Source organism: Haliotis cracherodii, unplaced genomic scaffold, assembly GCF_022045235.1.
Source record: "Haliotis cracherodii isolate W230 unplaced genomic scaffold, xgHalCrac1.p SCAF_25, whole genome shotgun sequence".
Taxonomy (NCBI): Eukaryota; Metazoa; Mollusca; class Gastropoda; order Lepetellida; family Haliotidae; genus Haliotis; species Haliotis cracherodii.
In genome coordinates, this window is record NW_027266281.1 from 6252829 (window position 1) to 6269262 (window position 16434).

Below are 16434 nucleotides of genomic sequence, written 5' to 3' on the forward strand. Positions count from 1 at the left end.
TCTCAAATTTAACATTACCTTGTCCGGAAAAATGAACTTTGATGATAAAAAAAACCCAAAGCAGATGACAATAAAACCGATCGCCCAAACTACAGATGACCGACCACGTAGTGGAAGACCAAGGGTCACCACTCGACGTCAGGATCGTCCGATTGTGCGACAGCATCTTCAAGATCGCTCGTTGTGTGGTCCGAGTATCATATGGTGTGGGGTGGAATTGGTCTTGCACAGAGGGTCGGCCCTGTGGTCCTCGAGAACATCGGTCCAGGGAGAGGAAATGGTGTCACAGCAGCTCGGTACATTGATCAAGTCTTGAGACCACACGCCATACCTCATTTGGCATGTCGCCGCAACCACGAGTTTCAGCATGATAACGCCCGTGCCCACCCTGCGAGAGCAACAAGAGACTTCTTCCAGCAGAATGGCATCAGAACCATGCAGTGATCTGCCCTAAGTCCCGATTCAAATTCGATTTAAGCAGCTGTGGGACGAGATTCAGAGACGGCTGAATGACGCCCGACAAAGGCCGACAACTGCAGCTGAACTGCGTCAGGCGTTCCTCAGAGTGTGGGCTCAAGTGTCTGTGGCCTTCATCAACCGCCTCATCCATTTCATGTATCGACGTTGCACGGAAGTCATCAATGTACATGGCAGACACACAAGATACTGACTTGTGATGCCATTTTCTCAGAGACGAGTGTTATGTTTCACTTTAAGAACATTTGACACTTTAATTTCAACCTTGATGATCAGTTTCGCCCAGTTCATCTTTGTAATATGTCTCAAAGTACGTTTTCAGTGTTTGGACAAAAAAGGTTTCTCCTATATCTAGCCATAGTGACGTTTCTTTTGCGGTTCAGTATATATCAAAACTCCGTTTGCATGCAGCATCTACAGTGACACAGTATACATCTAACTTGATACAAAGCTCCCTGATATCAGTACACAGTATACATCTAACTTGATACAAAGCTTCGCGATATCAGTACACAGTATACATGTAACTTGATACAAAGCTCCCCGATATCAGTACACAGTATACATATAACTTGATACAAAGCTTCGCGATATCAGTACACGGTATACATCTAACTTGATACAAAGCTTCGAGATAGCAGTACAATGTATACATCTAACTTGATACAAAGCTTCGCGATATCAGTACAATGTATACATCTAACTTGATACAAAGCTTCGAGATATCAGTACACTGTATACATCTAACTTGATACAAAGCTTCCCGATATCAGTACACAGTATACATCTAACTTGATACAAAGATTCGAGATATCAGTACACAGTATACACCCAACTTGATACAAAGCTTCGAGATATCAGTACACAGTATACATCTAACTTGATACAAAGCTTCGCGATATCAGTACACAATAAACACCCAACTTGATACAAAGCTTCGAGATATCAGTACACGGTACACATCTAACTTGATACAAAGCTTCGCAATATCAGTACACGGTATACACCTAACTTTATACAAAGCCTCGAGATATCAGTACAATGTATACATCTAACTTGATACAAAGCTTCGCGATATCAGTACAATGTATACATCTAACTTGATACAAAGCTTCTCGATATCAGTACACAGTATACATCTAACTTGATACAAAGCTTCCCGATATCAGTACACGGTATACACCTAACTTTATACAAAGCCTCTAGATATCAGTACAATGTATACATCTAACTTGATACAAAGCTTCGCGATATCAGTACAATGTATACATCTAACTTGATACAAAGCTTCGAGATATCAGTACACTGTATACATCTAACTTGATACAAAGCTTCCCGATATCAGTACACAGTATACATCTAACTTGATACAAAGCTTCGAGATATCAGTACACAGTATACACCCAACTTGATACAAAGCTTCGAGATATCAGTACACAGTATACATCTAACTTGATACAAAGCTTCGCGATATCAGTACACAATAAACACCCAACTTGATACAAAGCTTCGAGATATCAGTACACGGTACACATCTAACTTGATACAAAGCTTCGCAATATCAGTACACGGTATACACCTAACTTTATACAAAGCCTCGAGATATCAGTACAATGTATACATCTAACTTGATACAAAGCTTCGAGATATCAGTACACAGTATACATGTAACTTGATACAAAGCTTCGAGATATCAGTACACAGTATACATCTAACTTGATACAAAGCTTCGCGATATCAGTACACAATAAACACCCAACTTGATACAAAGCTTCGAGATATCAGTACACGGTACACATCTAACTTGATACAAAGCTTCGCAATATCAGTACACGGTATACACCTAACTTTATACAAAGCCTCGAGATATCAGTACAATGTATACATCTAACTTGATACAAAGCTTCGCGATATCAGTACAATGTATACATCTAACTTGATACAAAGCTTCTCGATATCAGTACACAGTATACATCTAACTTGATACAAAGCTTCCCGATATCAGTACACGGTATACACCTAACTTTATACAAAGCCTCGAGATATCAGTACAATGTATACATCTAACTTGATACAAAGCTTCGCGATATCAGTACAATGTATACATCTAACTTGATACAAAGCTTCGAGAAATCAGTACACAGTATACATCTAACTTGATACAAAGCTTCCCGATATCAGTACACAGTATACATCTAACTTGATACAAAGCTTCGAGATATCAGTACACAGTATACACCCAACTTGATACAAAGCTTCGAGATATCAGTACACAGTATACATCTAACTTGATACAAAGCTTCGCGATATCAGTACACAATAAACACCCAACTTGATACAAAGCTTCGAGATATCAGTACACGGTACACATCTAACTTGATACAAAGCTTCGCAATATCAGTACACGGTATACACCTAACTTTATACAAAGCCTCAAGATATCAGTACAATGTATACATCTAACTTGATACAAAGCTTCGCGATATCAGTACAATGTATACATCTAACTTGATACAAAGCTTCCCGATATCAGTACACAGTATACATCTAACTTGATACAAAGCTTCCCGATATCAGTACACAGTATACATCTAACTTGATACAAAGCTTCTCGATATCAGTACACAGTATACACCTAGCTTGATACAAAGTTTCGCGATATCAGTACACAGTATACATCTAACTTGATACAAAGCTTCCCGATATCAGTACACAGTATACACCTAACTTGAAACAAACCTTCAAGATAACAGTACAAAGCCTCTATAGTATTGTTGGGTGAGATACCTGTCTAGTGGTGAAACACTCTGGTTGTGAGATACTCTGAGGTGAGATACTATGTCTAGTGATGAGACTCTCTCTCTAGTGGTGAGATACTCTGAGGTGAGATACTCTGTCTAGTGATGAGACTCTCTGTCTAGTGGTGAGATACTCTGAGGTGAGATACTCTGTCCAGTGGTGAGATACTCTGTCTAGTGGTGAGATACTCTGTCTAGTTGTGAGACACTTTGTCTAGTGGTGAGATACTCTGTCTAGTTGTGAGATACTTCGTCTAGTGGTGAGATACTCTGTTTAGTGAAAAGAAACTCTGTCTAGTGGCGATATACTATGTTTAGTGGTGAGACTCTCTGCCTAGTGGTGAGACACTCTGTCTATTGGTGAGATACTCTGTCTAGTTGTGAGATACTTTGTCTTGTGGTGAGATACTCTGTCTAGTGGCGAGATACTTTGCCTAGTGGTGAGACACTCTGTGTAGTTGTGAGATATTCTGTCTAGTGGTGAGACACCCTGTCTAGTGGTGAGATACTCTGTCTAGTGAAAAGAATCTCTGTCTAGTTGTGAGATACTCAGTCTAGTGGTGAGATTATCTGTCTAGTGGTGAGATACTCTGTCTAGTGGTGAGACTCTCTGTCTAGTGAAAGGAAACTCTATCTAGTGGTGATATACTCGGTTTAGTGGTGAACGAATCTGTTTAGTGGTGAGCCACTCTGTCTAGTGGTGAGACACCCTGTCTATCGGTGAGACACTCTGTCTAGTGGTAAGATTACTCTGTCTAGTGGTGAGGCACTCTGTCGAGTTGTGAGCTACTTTGTCTAGTGGTGAGACTCCCTTTCTAGTGGTGAGATACTCTAGTGAAAAGAATCTCTTTCTAGTGGTGAACGACTCTGTCTTGTGGTGTGACACTCTTCCTAGTGATGAGACACTCTGTCCAGTGGTTAAATACTTTGTTTAGTAGTGAGATACTCTGTCCAGTGGTGAAATACTCTGTTGAGCGGTGAGATACTCTGTCTTGTGGGGAAATCTGTCTTGTGGTGTGATTCTCTGCGGTGAGATACTCAGTTTAGTTGTGATATACTCTGTCTAGTATTGAGACACTCTGTCTAGTGATGATATACTCTGTCACATGACACATTCTGTCTAGTGCTGAGAAACTCTGCTAGGCTGACGTTGTGTCCCCATCGGAAAGATGTGTCTCTGCAACACAAGAACACAATTACGTCGGGTAGGGGCCAGTGCATGATGGAGTGTGTTGACAATACTGAGTTCAGACCACAGAAAGAGACACACATATTTAATTCAACAGAGATTGAGAGACACATAATGAAATCAGCTGAGAGTGAGAGACACACAATAAGATCAGCTGAGAGTGAGAGACACACAATAAGATCAGCTGAGATTGAGAGACACACAATGAGATCAGTCGAGAGTGAGAGACACACAGTGATATCAACTGAGGAGAGGGAGAGATACACAATAAAATCTACAGAGAATGAGAGAAACACATGAGATCAGCTGAGAATTAGAGACACCCAATGAAATCAGCAGAGGATAAGAGACACTATGAAATCAGCGGAGAATGAGACACCTAATGAAATGAGCAGAGAATGAGAGAAACACAATGAAGTCAGCACAGCGTGAGAGACACAATGACGTCAGCAGATCGTGAGAGGCACAACGCAGTCAGCAGAGCGTGAGAGACACAGTGAAGTCAGTAGAGCGTGAGAGACACATTGAAGTTAGTAGAGCGTGAGAGACACAAAGACGTCAGTAGAGCTTGAGCGACACAATGAAGTCAGTAGAACGTGAGAGACACAATGAAGTCAGTAGAACGTGAGAGACACATTGAAGTCAGTAGAGCGTGAGAGACACAATGAAGTCAGTAGAGCTTTAGAGACACAATGACGTATAGACACATTTCAATTCGTTAGATATGAAGCACGATGAAGATTGTTGACATTTTGTTTCCTTGGTACATTCGTAAGTGTTAAATATCTTTGAATTGTAGGTGCAGAAACCAGGACTATAATTTTCAAAGCAAGCGAGAAGTGAATTGTACAGGCAGTTTTGCCTACCCTTCACCCTGTCTTCTTTCACTTCCCGGTTGTCTGCTTGTGACGTGTCAGCCTCTCCTTCCATCGGCTCCTCGTTATAACGTGAGTCGGCTGACCGAGTCTCTGTATTCGAGTCTGCAAACACAGAGACAGCACTTACTACGATCACGGTAAACAATTGCATTTGAGAAGAACGAAGAATGAAGAACTACTCAAAATGCTATCCCCATGACCTTTTGCTTAGCAACCTTGACCAGTGAAACGATGCCATCGTGATACGTTGACATGCAATCAACCAAGCCTTCTGACCACTTGACCTATTTCTTGACCAGCATAGGTTGTTGGAACCTTTAATCAAGATCGGAATTCCTACGTGGGCCAACTATAAGTATCCTCATCATATGTTACCAAGCAACCATTGACCCTAACTTGGTGTGTCCTCCAGACCAGTAACCCGGCAACCCTTGTATACAGTATCTATGCTGGTAGGTAATAACAAATCGTATTATTTACAGTCAGCAGTTTCCTCGGCTTTGGTTTTGAGAGGTCCTATGTTGTCATAGTAACCAGCCCCTGGGTTTTCTGCGATCTTCCGAAAGTGTCGTTGACTTTCAACCGTCTGCGACCGACGATGCGATTTCTTTCGTCCAGAAATTGAAGCCTCTGAAAAAATGTAGCGATGAAGGAGAGTGAATAATGATTCATGGTAGACGGTGAGTTTAACTGTAGATATCCTCACGATCTGTTACCTAGCAACCTTGAAAATATGTATACTTATGAACCGTTACCGAGCAATCTTGACTAAAGGTATCATCATGCTCTGTCACCTAGCAGCCTTGACTACAGGTGTGTCAAACACACAATGAGATCAGCTGGGAGTGAGAGACACACAATGAGATCAGATGATACTGAGAGACACACAATGAAATCAGCTGAGAGTGAGAGACATACAATGAGATCAGCAGAGAATGAGAGACACACAATGAAATCATCAGGGAGTGAGAGACACACAATGAGATCAGATGATACTGAGAGACACACAATGAAATCAGCTGAGAGTGAGAGACACACAATAAGATCAGCTGAGAGTGACAGAAACACAATGAAATGAGCTGAGAGTGAGAGACATACAATGAGATCAGCAGAGAATGAGAGACACACAATGAAATCATCAGGGAGTGAGAGACACACAATGAGATCAGCTGAGAGTGAGAGACACACTATGAGATCAGCTGAAAGTGAGAGACACACTATGAGATCAGCAGAGAGTGGGAGACACACAATGAGATCAGCTGAGAGTGAAAGACACACAATGAGATCAGCTCAGATTTAGAGACACACAATGAGATCAGCAGAGAGTGCGAGATACACAATACAATTTACAGAGAATGAAAGAATCAAATCAGATCAGCTGAAAATGAGAGACACCCAATGAAATCAGCAGAAAAAAAGAGACACAATGAAGTCAGTTAAGCCTGAGAGACACAATGAAGTCAGTACAGCGTGAGAGTCACAATGAAGTCAGTAGAGCGTGAGAGACGAAATGATGTCAGTAGAGCGTGAGAGACACAATGAAGTCAGTAGAATGTGAGAAACACAATGAACTCAGTAGAGCGTGATAGACCCAATGCAGTCAGAAGAGCGTGAGAGACACAATGACGTCAGTAGAGCGTGATAGACACAATGAAGTCAGTAGAACGTGAGAGACACAATGGCGTCAGTAGAGCGTGATAGACACAATGACGGCAGTAGAGCGCGATAGACACACTGACGTAAGTAGAGTGTGAGAGACACAATGACGTCAGTAGAGCGTGAGAGCCACAATGACGTCAGTAGAGCGTGATAGACACAATGAAGTCAGTAGAACGTGAGAGACACAATGGCGTCAGTAGAGCGTGATAGACACAATGACGGCAGTAGAGCGCGATAGACACACTGACGTAAGTAGAGTGTGAGAGACACAATGACGTCAGTAGAGCGTGAGAGACACGATGACGTCAGTAGAGCGTGAGAGCCACAATGACGTCAGTAGAGATCGAGAGACACAATGACGTCAGTAGAGTGTGAAAGACACAATTACGTCAGTAGAGCGTGAGAGACACAATTACGTCAGTAGAGCATGAGCGACACAATGACGTCAGTAGAGCGTGAGAGACACAAAGACGTCAGTAGAGTGTGAGAGACACAATGAAGTCAGTAGAGCGTGAGAGACAATGAAGTCAGTAGAGCGTGAGAGACACAATGAAGTCAGTAGAGCTTTAGAGACACAATGACGTATAGACACATTTCAATTCGTTAGATATGAAGCACGATGAAGATTGTTGACATTTTCTTTCCTTGGTACATGCGTAAGTGTTAAATATATTTGAATTGTATGTGCAGAAACCAGGACCATAATTTTCAAAGCAAGCGAGAAGTGAATTGTACAGGCTGTTTTGCCTACCCTTCACCCTGTCTTCTTTCACTTCCCGGTTGTCTGCTTGTGACGTGTCAGCCTCTCCTTCCATCGGCTCCTCGTTATAACGTGAGTCGGCTGACCGAGTCTCTGTATTCGAGTCTGCAAACACAGAGACAGCACTGCTACGATCACGGTAAACAATTGCATTTGAGAAGAACGAAGAATGAAGAACTACTCAAAATGCTATCCCAATGACCTGTTGCTTAGCAACCTTGATCAGTGCAACGTTGCCATCGTGATACTATGACATACTGAACACTTGACCTATTTCTTGACCAGCAAAGGTTGTTGGAACTTTTTTTTAAGATCGGAATCCCTTTGTGGGCCAACTATTAGTATCCTCATCATATGTTACCAAGCAACCATTGACCCTAACTTGGTGTGTCCTCCAGACCAGTAACCCGGCAACCCTTGTATACAGTATCTATGCAGGTAGGTTATTACAGATCGTATATTTACAGTCAGCGGTTTCCTCGGCTTTGGTTTTGAGAGGTCCTATGTTGTCATAGTAACCAGCCCCTGGGTTTTCTGCGATCTTCCGAAAGTGTCGTTGTCTTTCAAGCGTCTGCGACCGACGAAGCGATTTCTTTCGTCCAGAAATTGAAGCCTCTGAAAAAATGTAGCGATGAAGGAGAGTGAATAATGATTCATGGTAGACAGGGTGTTTACCTGTAGATATCCTCACGATCTGTTACTTAGCAGCCTTGACTACATGTATGCTTATGAACCGTTACCTAGCAACCTTGACTACAAGTATCCTTATGATCCGGTACCGAGCAACTTTGACTACAGGTATCCTCATTTTCTGTAAACTGGCAATCTTGACTACAGCTATCATCATGCTCTGTTACCTAGCAACCTTGACTACAGGTGTGACAGACGCACAATGAGATCAGCTGGGAGTGAGAGACACACAATGAGATCAGATGAGAGTGACAGACACACAATGAGATCAGATGAGAGTGACAGACACACAATGAGATCAGCTGAGAGTGACAGACACACAATGAGATCAGATGAAAGTGACAGACACACAATGAGATCAGCTGAGAGTGACAGGAACACAATGAGATCAGATGAGACTGAGAGACACACAATGAGATCAGCTGAGAGTGAGAGACACGCAATACAATCTACAGAGAATGAAAGAATCAAATGAGATCAGCTGAGAATGAGAGACACTATGAAATCAGCGGAGAATGAGAGACACACAATTAAGTCAGCACAGCGTGAGAGTCAGAATGAAGTCAGTAGATCGTGAGAGACACAATGCAGTCAGTAGAGCGTGATAGACACAGTGACGTCAGTAGAGCGTGAGAGTCAGAATGCAGTCAGTAGAGTGTTAGAGACACAATAAAGTAAGTAGAGCGTGAGAGTCACAGTGCAGTCAGTAGAGCGTGAGAGACACAATGCAGTCAGTAGAGCGTGAGAGACACAGTGCAGTCAGTAGAGCGTGAGAGACACAATGACGTCAGTAGAGCGTGATAGTCACAATTAAGTCAGTAGAGCGTGAGAGACACAGTGACCTCAGTAGAGCGTTAGAGACACAATGACGTATAGACACATTTCAATTCGTTAGATATGATGCACGATGAAGATTGTGGACATTTTCTTTCCTTGGTACATGCGTAAGTGTTAAATATCTTTGAATTGTATGTGCAGAAACCAGGACCATAATTTTCAAAGCAAGCGCGAAGTGAATTGTACAGGCTGTTTTGCCTACCCTTCACCCTGTCTTCTTTCACTTCCCGGTTGTCTGCTTGTGACGTGTCAGCCTCTCCTTCCATCGGCTCCTCGTTATAACGTGAGTCGGCTGACCGAGTCTCTGTATTCGAGTCTGCAAACACAGAGACAGCACTGCTACGATCACGGTAAACAATTGCATTTGAGAAGAACGAAGAATGAAGAACTACTCAAAATGCTATCCCCATGACCTGTTGCTTAGCAACCTTGATCAGTGCAACGTTGCCATCGTGATACTATGACATATTGAACACTTGACCTATTTCTTGACCAGCAAAGGTTGTTGGAACTTTTTTTTAAGATCGGAATCCCTTTGTGGGCCAACTATTAGTATCCTCATCATATGTTACCAAGCAACCATTGACCCTAACTTGGTGTGTCCTCCAGACCAGTAACCCGGCAACCCTTGTATACAGTATCTATGCAGGTAGGTTATTACAGATCGTATATTTACAGTCAGCGGTTTCCTCGGCTTTGGTTTTGAGAGGTCCTATGTTGTCATAGTAACCAGCCCCTGGGTTTTCTGCGATCTTCCGAAAGTGTCGTTGTCTTTCAAGCGTCTGCGACCGACGAAGCGATTTCTTTCGTCCAGAAATTGAAGCCTCTGAAAAAATGTAGCGATGAAGGAGAGTGAATAATGATTCATGGTAGACAGGGTGTTTACCTGTAGATATCCTCACGATCTGTTACTTAGCAGCCTTGACTACATGTATGCTTATGAACCGTTACCTAGCAACCTTGACTACAAGTATCCTTATGATCCGGTACCGAGCAACTTTGACTACAGGTATCCTCATTTTCTGTAAACTGGCAATCTTGACTACAGCTATCATCATGCTCTGTTACCTAGCAACCTTGACTACAGGTGTGACAGACGCACAATGAGATCAGCTGGGAGTGAGAGACACACAATGAGATCAGATGAGAGTGACAGACACACAATGAGATCAGATGAGAGTGACAGACACACAATGAGATCAGCTGAGAGTGACAGACACACAATGAGATCAGATGAAAGTGACAGACACACAATGAGATCAGCTGAGAGTGACAGGAACACAATGAGATCAGATGAGACTGAGAGACACACAATGAGATCAGCTGAGAGTGAGAGACACGCAATACAATCTACAGAGAATGAAAGAATCAAATGAGATCAGCTGAGAATGAGAGACACTATGAAATCAGCGGAGAATGAGAGACACACAATTAAGTCAGCACAGCGTGAGAGTCAGAATGAAGTCAGTAGATCGTGAGAGACACAATGCAGTCAGTAGAGCGTGATAGACACAGTGACGTCAGTAGAGCGTGAGAGTCAGAATGCAGTCAGTAGAGTGTTAGAGACACAATAAAGTAAGTAGAGCGTGAGAGTCACAGTGCAGTCAGTAGAGCGTGAGAGACACAATGCAGTCAGTAGAGCGTGAGAGACACAGTGCAGTCAGTAGAGCGTGAGAGACACAATGCAGTCAGTAGAGCGTGAGAGACACAGTGCAGTCAGTAGAGCGTGAGAGACACAATGACGTCAGTAGAGCGTGATAGTCACAATTAGGTCAGTAGAGCGTGAGAGACACAGTGACCTCAGTAGAGCGTTAGAGACACAATGACGTATAGACACATTTCAATTCGTTAGATATGATGCACGATGAAGATTGTGGACATTTTCTTTCCTTGGTACATGCGTAAGTGTTAAATATCTTTGAATTGTATGTGCAGAAACCAGGACCATAATTTTCAAAGCAAGCGCGAAGTGAATTGTACAGGCTGTTTTGCCTACCCTTCACCCTGTCTTCTTTCACTTCCCGGTTGTCTGCTTGTGACGTGTCAGCCTCTCCTTCCATCGGCTCCTCGTTATAACGTGAGTCGGCTGACCGAGTCTCTGTATTCGAGTCTGCAAACACAGAGACAGCACTGCTACGATCACGGTAAACAATTGCATTTGAGAAGAACGAAGAATGAAGAACTACTCAAAATGCTATCCCCATGACCTGTTGCTTAGCAACCTTGATCAGTGCAACGTTGCCATCGTGATACTATGACATATTGAACACTTGACCTATTTCTTGACCAGCAAAGGTTGTTGGAACTTTTTTTTAAGATCGGAATCCCTTTGTGGGCCAACTATTAGTATCCTCATCATATGTTACCAAGCAACCATTGACCCTAACTTGGTGTGTCCTCCAGACCAGTAACCCGGCAACCCTTGTATACAGTATCTATGCAGGTAGGTTATTACAGATCGTATATTTACAGTCAGCGGTTTCCTCGGCTTTGGTTTTGAGAGGTCCTATGTTGTCATAGTAACCAGCCCCTGGGTTTTCTGCGATCTTCCGAAAGTGTCGTTGTCTTTCAAGCGTCTGCGACCGACGAAGCGATTTCTTTCGTCCAGAAATTGAAGCCTCTGAAAAAATGTAGCGATGAAGGAGAGTGAATAATGATTCATGGTAGACAGGGTGTTTACCTGTAGATATCCTCACGATCTGTTACTTAGCAGCCTTGACTACATGTATGCTTATGAACCGTTACCTAGCAACCTTGGCTACAAGTATCCTTATGATCCGGTACCGAGCAACTTTGACTACAGGTATCCTCATTTTCTGTAAACTGGCAATCTTGACTACAGCTATCATCATGCTCTGTTACCTAGCAACCTTGACTACAGGTGTGACAGACGCACAATGAGATCAGCTGGGAGTGAGAGACACACAATGAGATCAGATGAGAGTGACAGACACACAATGAGATCAGATGAGAGTGACAGACACACAATGAGATCAGCTGAGAGTGACAGACACACAATGAGATCAGATGAAAGTGACAGACACACAATGAGATCAGCTGAGAGTGACAGGAACACAATGAGATCAGATGAGACTGAGAGACACACAATGAGATCAGCTGAGAGTGAGAGACACGCAATACAATCTACAGAGAATGAAAGAATCAAATGAGATCAGCTGAGAATGAGAGACACTATGAAATCAGCGGAGAATGAGAGACACACAATTAAGTCAGCACAGCGTGAGAGTCAGAATGAAGTCAGTAGATCGTGAGAGACACAATGCAGTCAGTAGAGCGTGATAGACACAGTGACGTCAGTAGAGCGTGAGAGTCAGAATGCAGTCAGTAGAGTGTTAGAGACACAATAAAGTAAGTAGAGCGTGAGAGTCACAGTGCAGTCAGTAGAGCGTGAGAGACACAATGCAGTCAGTAGAGCGTGAGAGACACAGTGCAGTCAGTAGAGCGTGAGAGACACAATGACGTCAGTAGAGCGTGATAGTCACAATTAAGTCAGTAGAGCGTGAGAGACACAGTGACCTCAGTAGAGCGTTAGAGACACAATGACGTATAGACACATTTCAATTCGTTAGATATGATGCACGATGAAGATTGTGGACATTTTCTTTCCTTGGTACATGCGTAAGTGTTAAATATCTTTGAATTGTATGTGCAGAAACCAGGACCATAATTTTCAAAGCAAGCGCGAAGTGAATTGTACAGGCTGTTTTGCCTACCCTTCACCCTGTCTTCTTTCACTTCCCGGTTGTCTGCTTGTGACGTGTCAGCCTCTCCTTCCATCGGCTCCTCGTTATAACGTGAGTCGGCTGACCGAGTCTCTGTATTCGAGTCTGCAAACACAGAGACAGCACTGCTACGATCACGGTAAACAATTGCATTTGAGAAGAACGAAGAATGAAGAACTACTCAAAATGCTATCCCCATGACCTGTTGCTTAGCAACCTTGATCAGTGCAACGTTGCCATCGTGATATTATGACATATTGAACACTTGACCTATTTCTTGACCAGCAAAGGTTGTTGGAACTTTTTTTTAAAAACACAATGAGATCAGATGAGACTGAGAGACACACAATGAGATCAGCTGAGAGTGAGAGACACGCAATACAATCTACAGAGAATGAAAGAATCAAATGAGATCAGCTGAGAATGAGAGACACTATGAAATCAGCGGAGAATGAGAGACACACAATTAAGTCAGCACAGCGTGAGATTCAGAATGAAGTCAGTAGATCGTGAGAGACACAGTGCAGTCAGTAGAGCGTGATAGACACAGTGACGTCAGTAGAGCGTGATAGTCAGAATGCAGTCAGTAGAGTGTTAGAGACACAATAAAGTAAGTAGAGTGTGAGAGTAACAGTGCAGTCAGTAGAGCGTGAGAGACACAATGACGTCAGTAGAGCGTGAGAGACACAATGCAGTCAGTAGAGCGTGAGAGACACAATCACGTCAGTAGAGCGTGATAGTCACAATTAAGTCAGTAGAGCGTGAGAGACACAGTGACGTCAGTAGAGCGTGAGAGTCAGAATGCAGTCAGTAGAGTGTTAGAGACACAATAAAGTAAGTAGAGCGTGAGAGTCACAGTGCAGTCAGTAGAGCGTGAGAGACACAGTGCAGTCAGTAGAGCGTGAGAGACACAATGCAGTCAGTAGTGCGTGAGAGACACAGTGCAGTCAGTAGAGCGTGAGAGACACAATGACGTCAGTAGAGCGTGAGAGACACAATGCAGTCAGTAGAGCGTGAGAGACACAATGCAGTCAGTAGAGTGTGATAGTCACAATTAAGTCAGTAGAGCGTGAGAGACACAGTGACCTCAGTAGAGCGTTAGAGACACAATGACGTATAGACACATTTCAATTCGTTAGATATAATGCACGATGAAGATTGTGGACATTTTCTTTCCTTGGTACATGTGTAAGTGTTAAATATCTTTGAATTGTATGTGCAGAAACCAGGACCATAATTTTCAAAGCAAGCGCGAAGTGAATTGTACAGGCTGTTTTGCCTACCCTTCACCCTGTCTTCTTTCACTTCCCGGTTGTCTGCTTGTGACGTGTCAGCCTCTCCTTCCATTGGCTCCTCGTTATAACGTGAGTCGGCTGACCGAGTCTCTGTATTCGAGTCTGCAAACACATAGACAACACTGCTACAATCACGGTAAACAATTGCATCTGAGAAGAACGAAGAATGAAGAACTACTCAAAATGCTATCCCCATGACCTGTTGCTTAGCAACCTTGATCAGTGCAACGTTGCCATCGTGATACGTTGACATGCAATCAACCAAGCCTCCTGACCACTTGACCTATTTCTTAACCAGAATAAGATGTTGGAACCTTTTTTAAGATCGGAATTCCTACATTTGCCAACTATTAGTATCCTCGTCATATACATATACATATACAGTATCTATGCAGGTAGGTAATTACATGTCGTATATTTACAGTCAGCGTTTTCCTCGGCTTTGGTTTTGAGAGGTCCTACGTTGTCATAGTAACCAGCCCCTGGGTTTTCTGCGATCTTCCGGAAGTGTCGTTGTCTTTCAAGCGTCTGCGACCGACGATGCGATTTCTTTCTCCCAGAAGTTGAAGCCTCTGAAAAAATGTAGCGATGAAGTAGAGTGAATAATGATTCATGGTAGACAGTGTGCTTACCTGTAGACATCCTCACGAACTGTTACCTAGCAACCTTGACCACAGGTATCCCCATGCTCTGTTACCTAGCAACCTTGACCACAGGTATCCCCATGCTCTGTGACACATCACTGCATGTACTCACGGAGATCGCCGGTCATATCCTCATACGCTGGACCCACGGTGACAATGTTGGACATGTCAATGAAGGACTGACATTTCTGTGTGGCGTCACCGTCTCCTTTATTCACGTACAGCTTGTCACCACCTGGTTTGGTGTTGATGACGTCATCACGGTAACGCTCTACGTCGGATTCCTCTGAGCGGTGACCTTGACCTCCCAGAACTGTGGCACCACGCACTTGAATCTTGTCACTCACATCAGCATCAGTTTGTTTCGCTGCTTTCCCTGAACATAACAGACACAGCTGGATGATAAGGTGTATATATCATGTTATCATCGTCGATGGTAAGGTGTATATATCATGTGATCAGCGTCGATGGTAAGGTGTATATATCATGTTATCAGCGTCGATGGTAAGGTGTATACTAGTATATCATGTGATCAGCGTCGATGGTAAGGAATATATATTCTGTTATCAGCGTCGATAGTAAGGAGTATATATCATGTTATCAGCGTCGATCGTAAGGTGTATATATCATGTTATCAGCGTCGATGGAAAGGAATATGTATCACGTTATCAGCGTCGATGGTAAGGTGTATATACCATGTGATCAGCGTCGATGGCAAGGAATATATATTATGTTTTTAGCGTCGATGGTAAGGAGTATATATCATGTTATCAGCGTCGGTCGTAAGGTGTATATATCATGTTATCAGCGTCGATGGTAAAGAATATATATCATGTTATCAGCGTCGACGGTAAGGAGTATATACCATGTTATCACCGTCGATGGTAAGGAGTATATATCATGTTATCAGCGTCGATGGTAAGGTGTATATATCATGTGATCAGCGTCGATGGTAAGGTGTATATATCATGTTATCAGCGTCGATGGTAAGGTGTATACTAGTATATCATGTGATCAGCGTCGATGGTAAGGAATATATATTCTGTTATCAGCGTCGATAGTAAGGAGTATATATCATGTTATCAGCGTCGATCGTAAGGTGTATATATCATGTTATCAGCGTCGATGGAAAGGAATATGTATCACGTTATCAGCGTCGATGGTAAGGTGTATATACCATGTGATCAGCGTCGATGGCAAGGAATATATATTATGTTTTTAGCGTCGATGGTAAGGAGTATATATCATGTTATCAGCGTCGGTCGTAAGGTGTATATATCATGTTATCAGCGTCGATGGTAAAGAATATATATCATGTTATCAGCGTCGACGGTAAGGAGTATATACCATGTTATCACCGTCGATGGTAAGGAGTATATATCATGTTATCAGCGTCGATGGTAAGGACTATATCATGTTATCAGCGCCGATGGTAAGGAGTATATATCATGTTATCAGCGTCGA

General features: G+C 42.9%; 1 protein-coding gene across 5 annotated transcripts in view; it reads right to left on the minus strand.

Annotated features, from left to right (window-relative positions):
- Positions 1-3048: 3048 nt before the first annotated feature.
- The window catches only part of LOC139472737 (peptidyl-prolyl cis-trans isomerase G-like), an 81544-nt gene continuing 68158 nt past the window's right edge, over positions 3049-16434 (minus strand). The window contains exons 17-29 of one of the 5 annotated variants that reach the window (XM_071255192.1): positions 15083-15346; positions 14749-14898; positions 14315-14428; positions 13023-13136; positions 11759-11908; positions 11285-11398; positions 9965-10114; positions 9491-9604; positions 8227-8376; positions 7753-7866; positions 5823-5972; positions 5331-5444; positions 3049-4452 (exon numbers count right to left, since the gene is read on the minus strand). In XM_071255192.1, the coding sequence (XP_071111293.1) occupies positions 4415-4452; positions 5331-5444; positions 5823-5972; positions 7753-7866; positions 8227-8376; positions 9491-9604; positions 9965-10114; positions 11285-11398; positions 11759-11908; positions 13023-13136; positions 14315-14428; positions 14749-14898; positions 15083-15346 (1736 nt within the window). In that variant the 3' untranslated portion in view covers positions 3049-4414. The remainder of the gene's footprint in view (positions 4453-5330; positions 5445-5822; positions 5973-7752; positions 7867-8226; positions 8377-9490; positions 9605-9964; positions 10115-11284; positions 11399-11758; positions 11909-13022; positions 13137-14314; positions 14429-14748; positions 14899-15082; positions 15347-16434) is intronic. The other 4 variants (XM_071255197.1, XM_071255196.1, XM_071255195.1 and 1 more) reach the window with 4 other exon arrangements.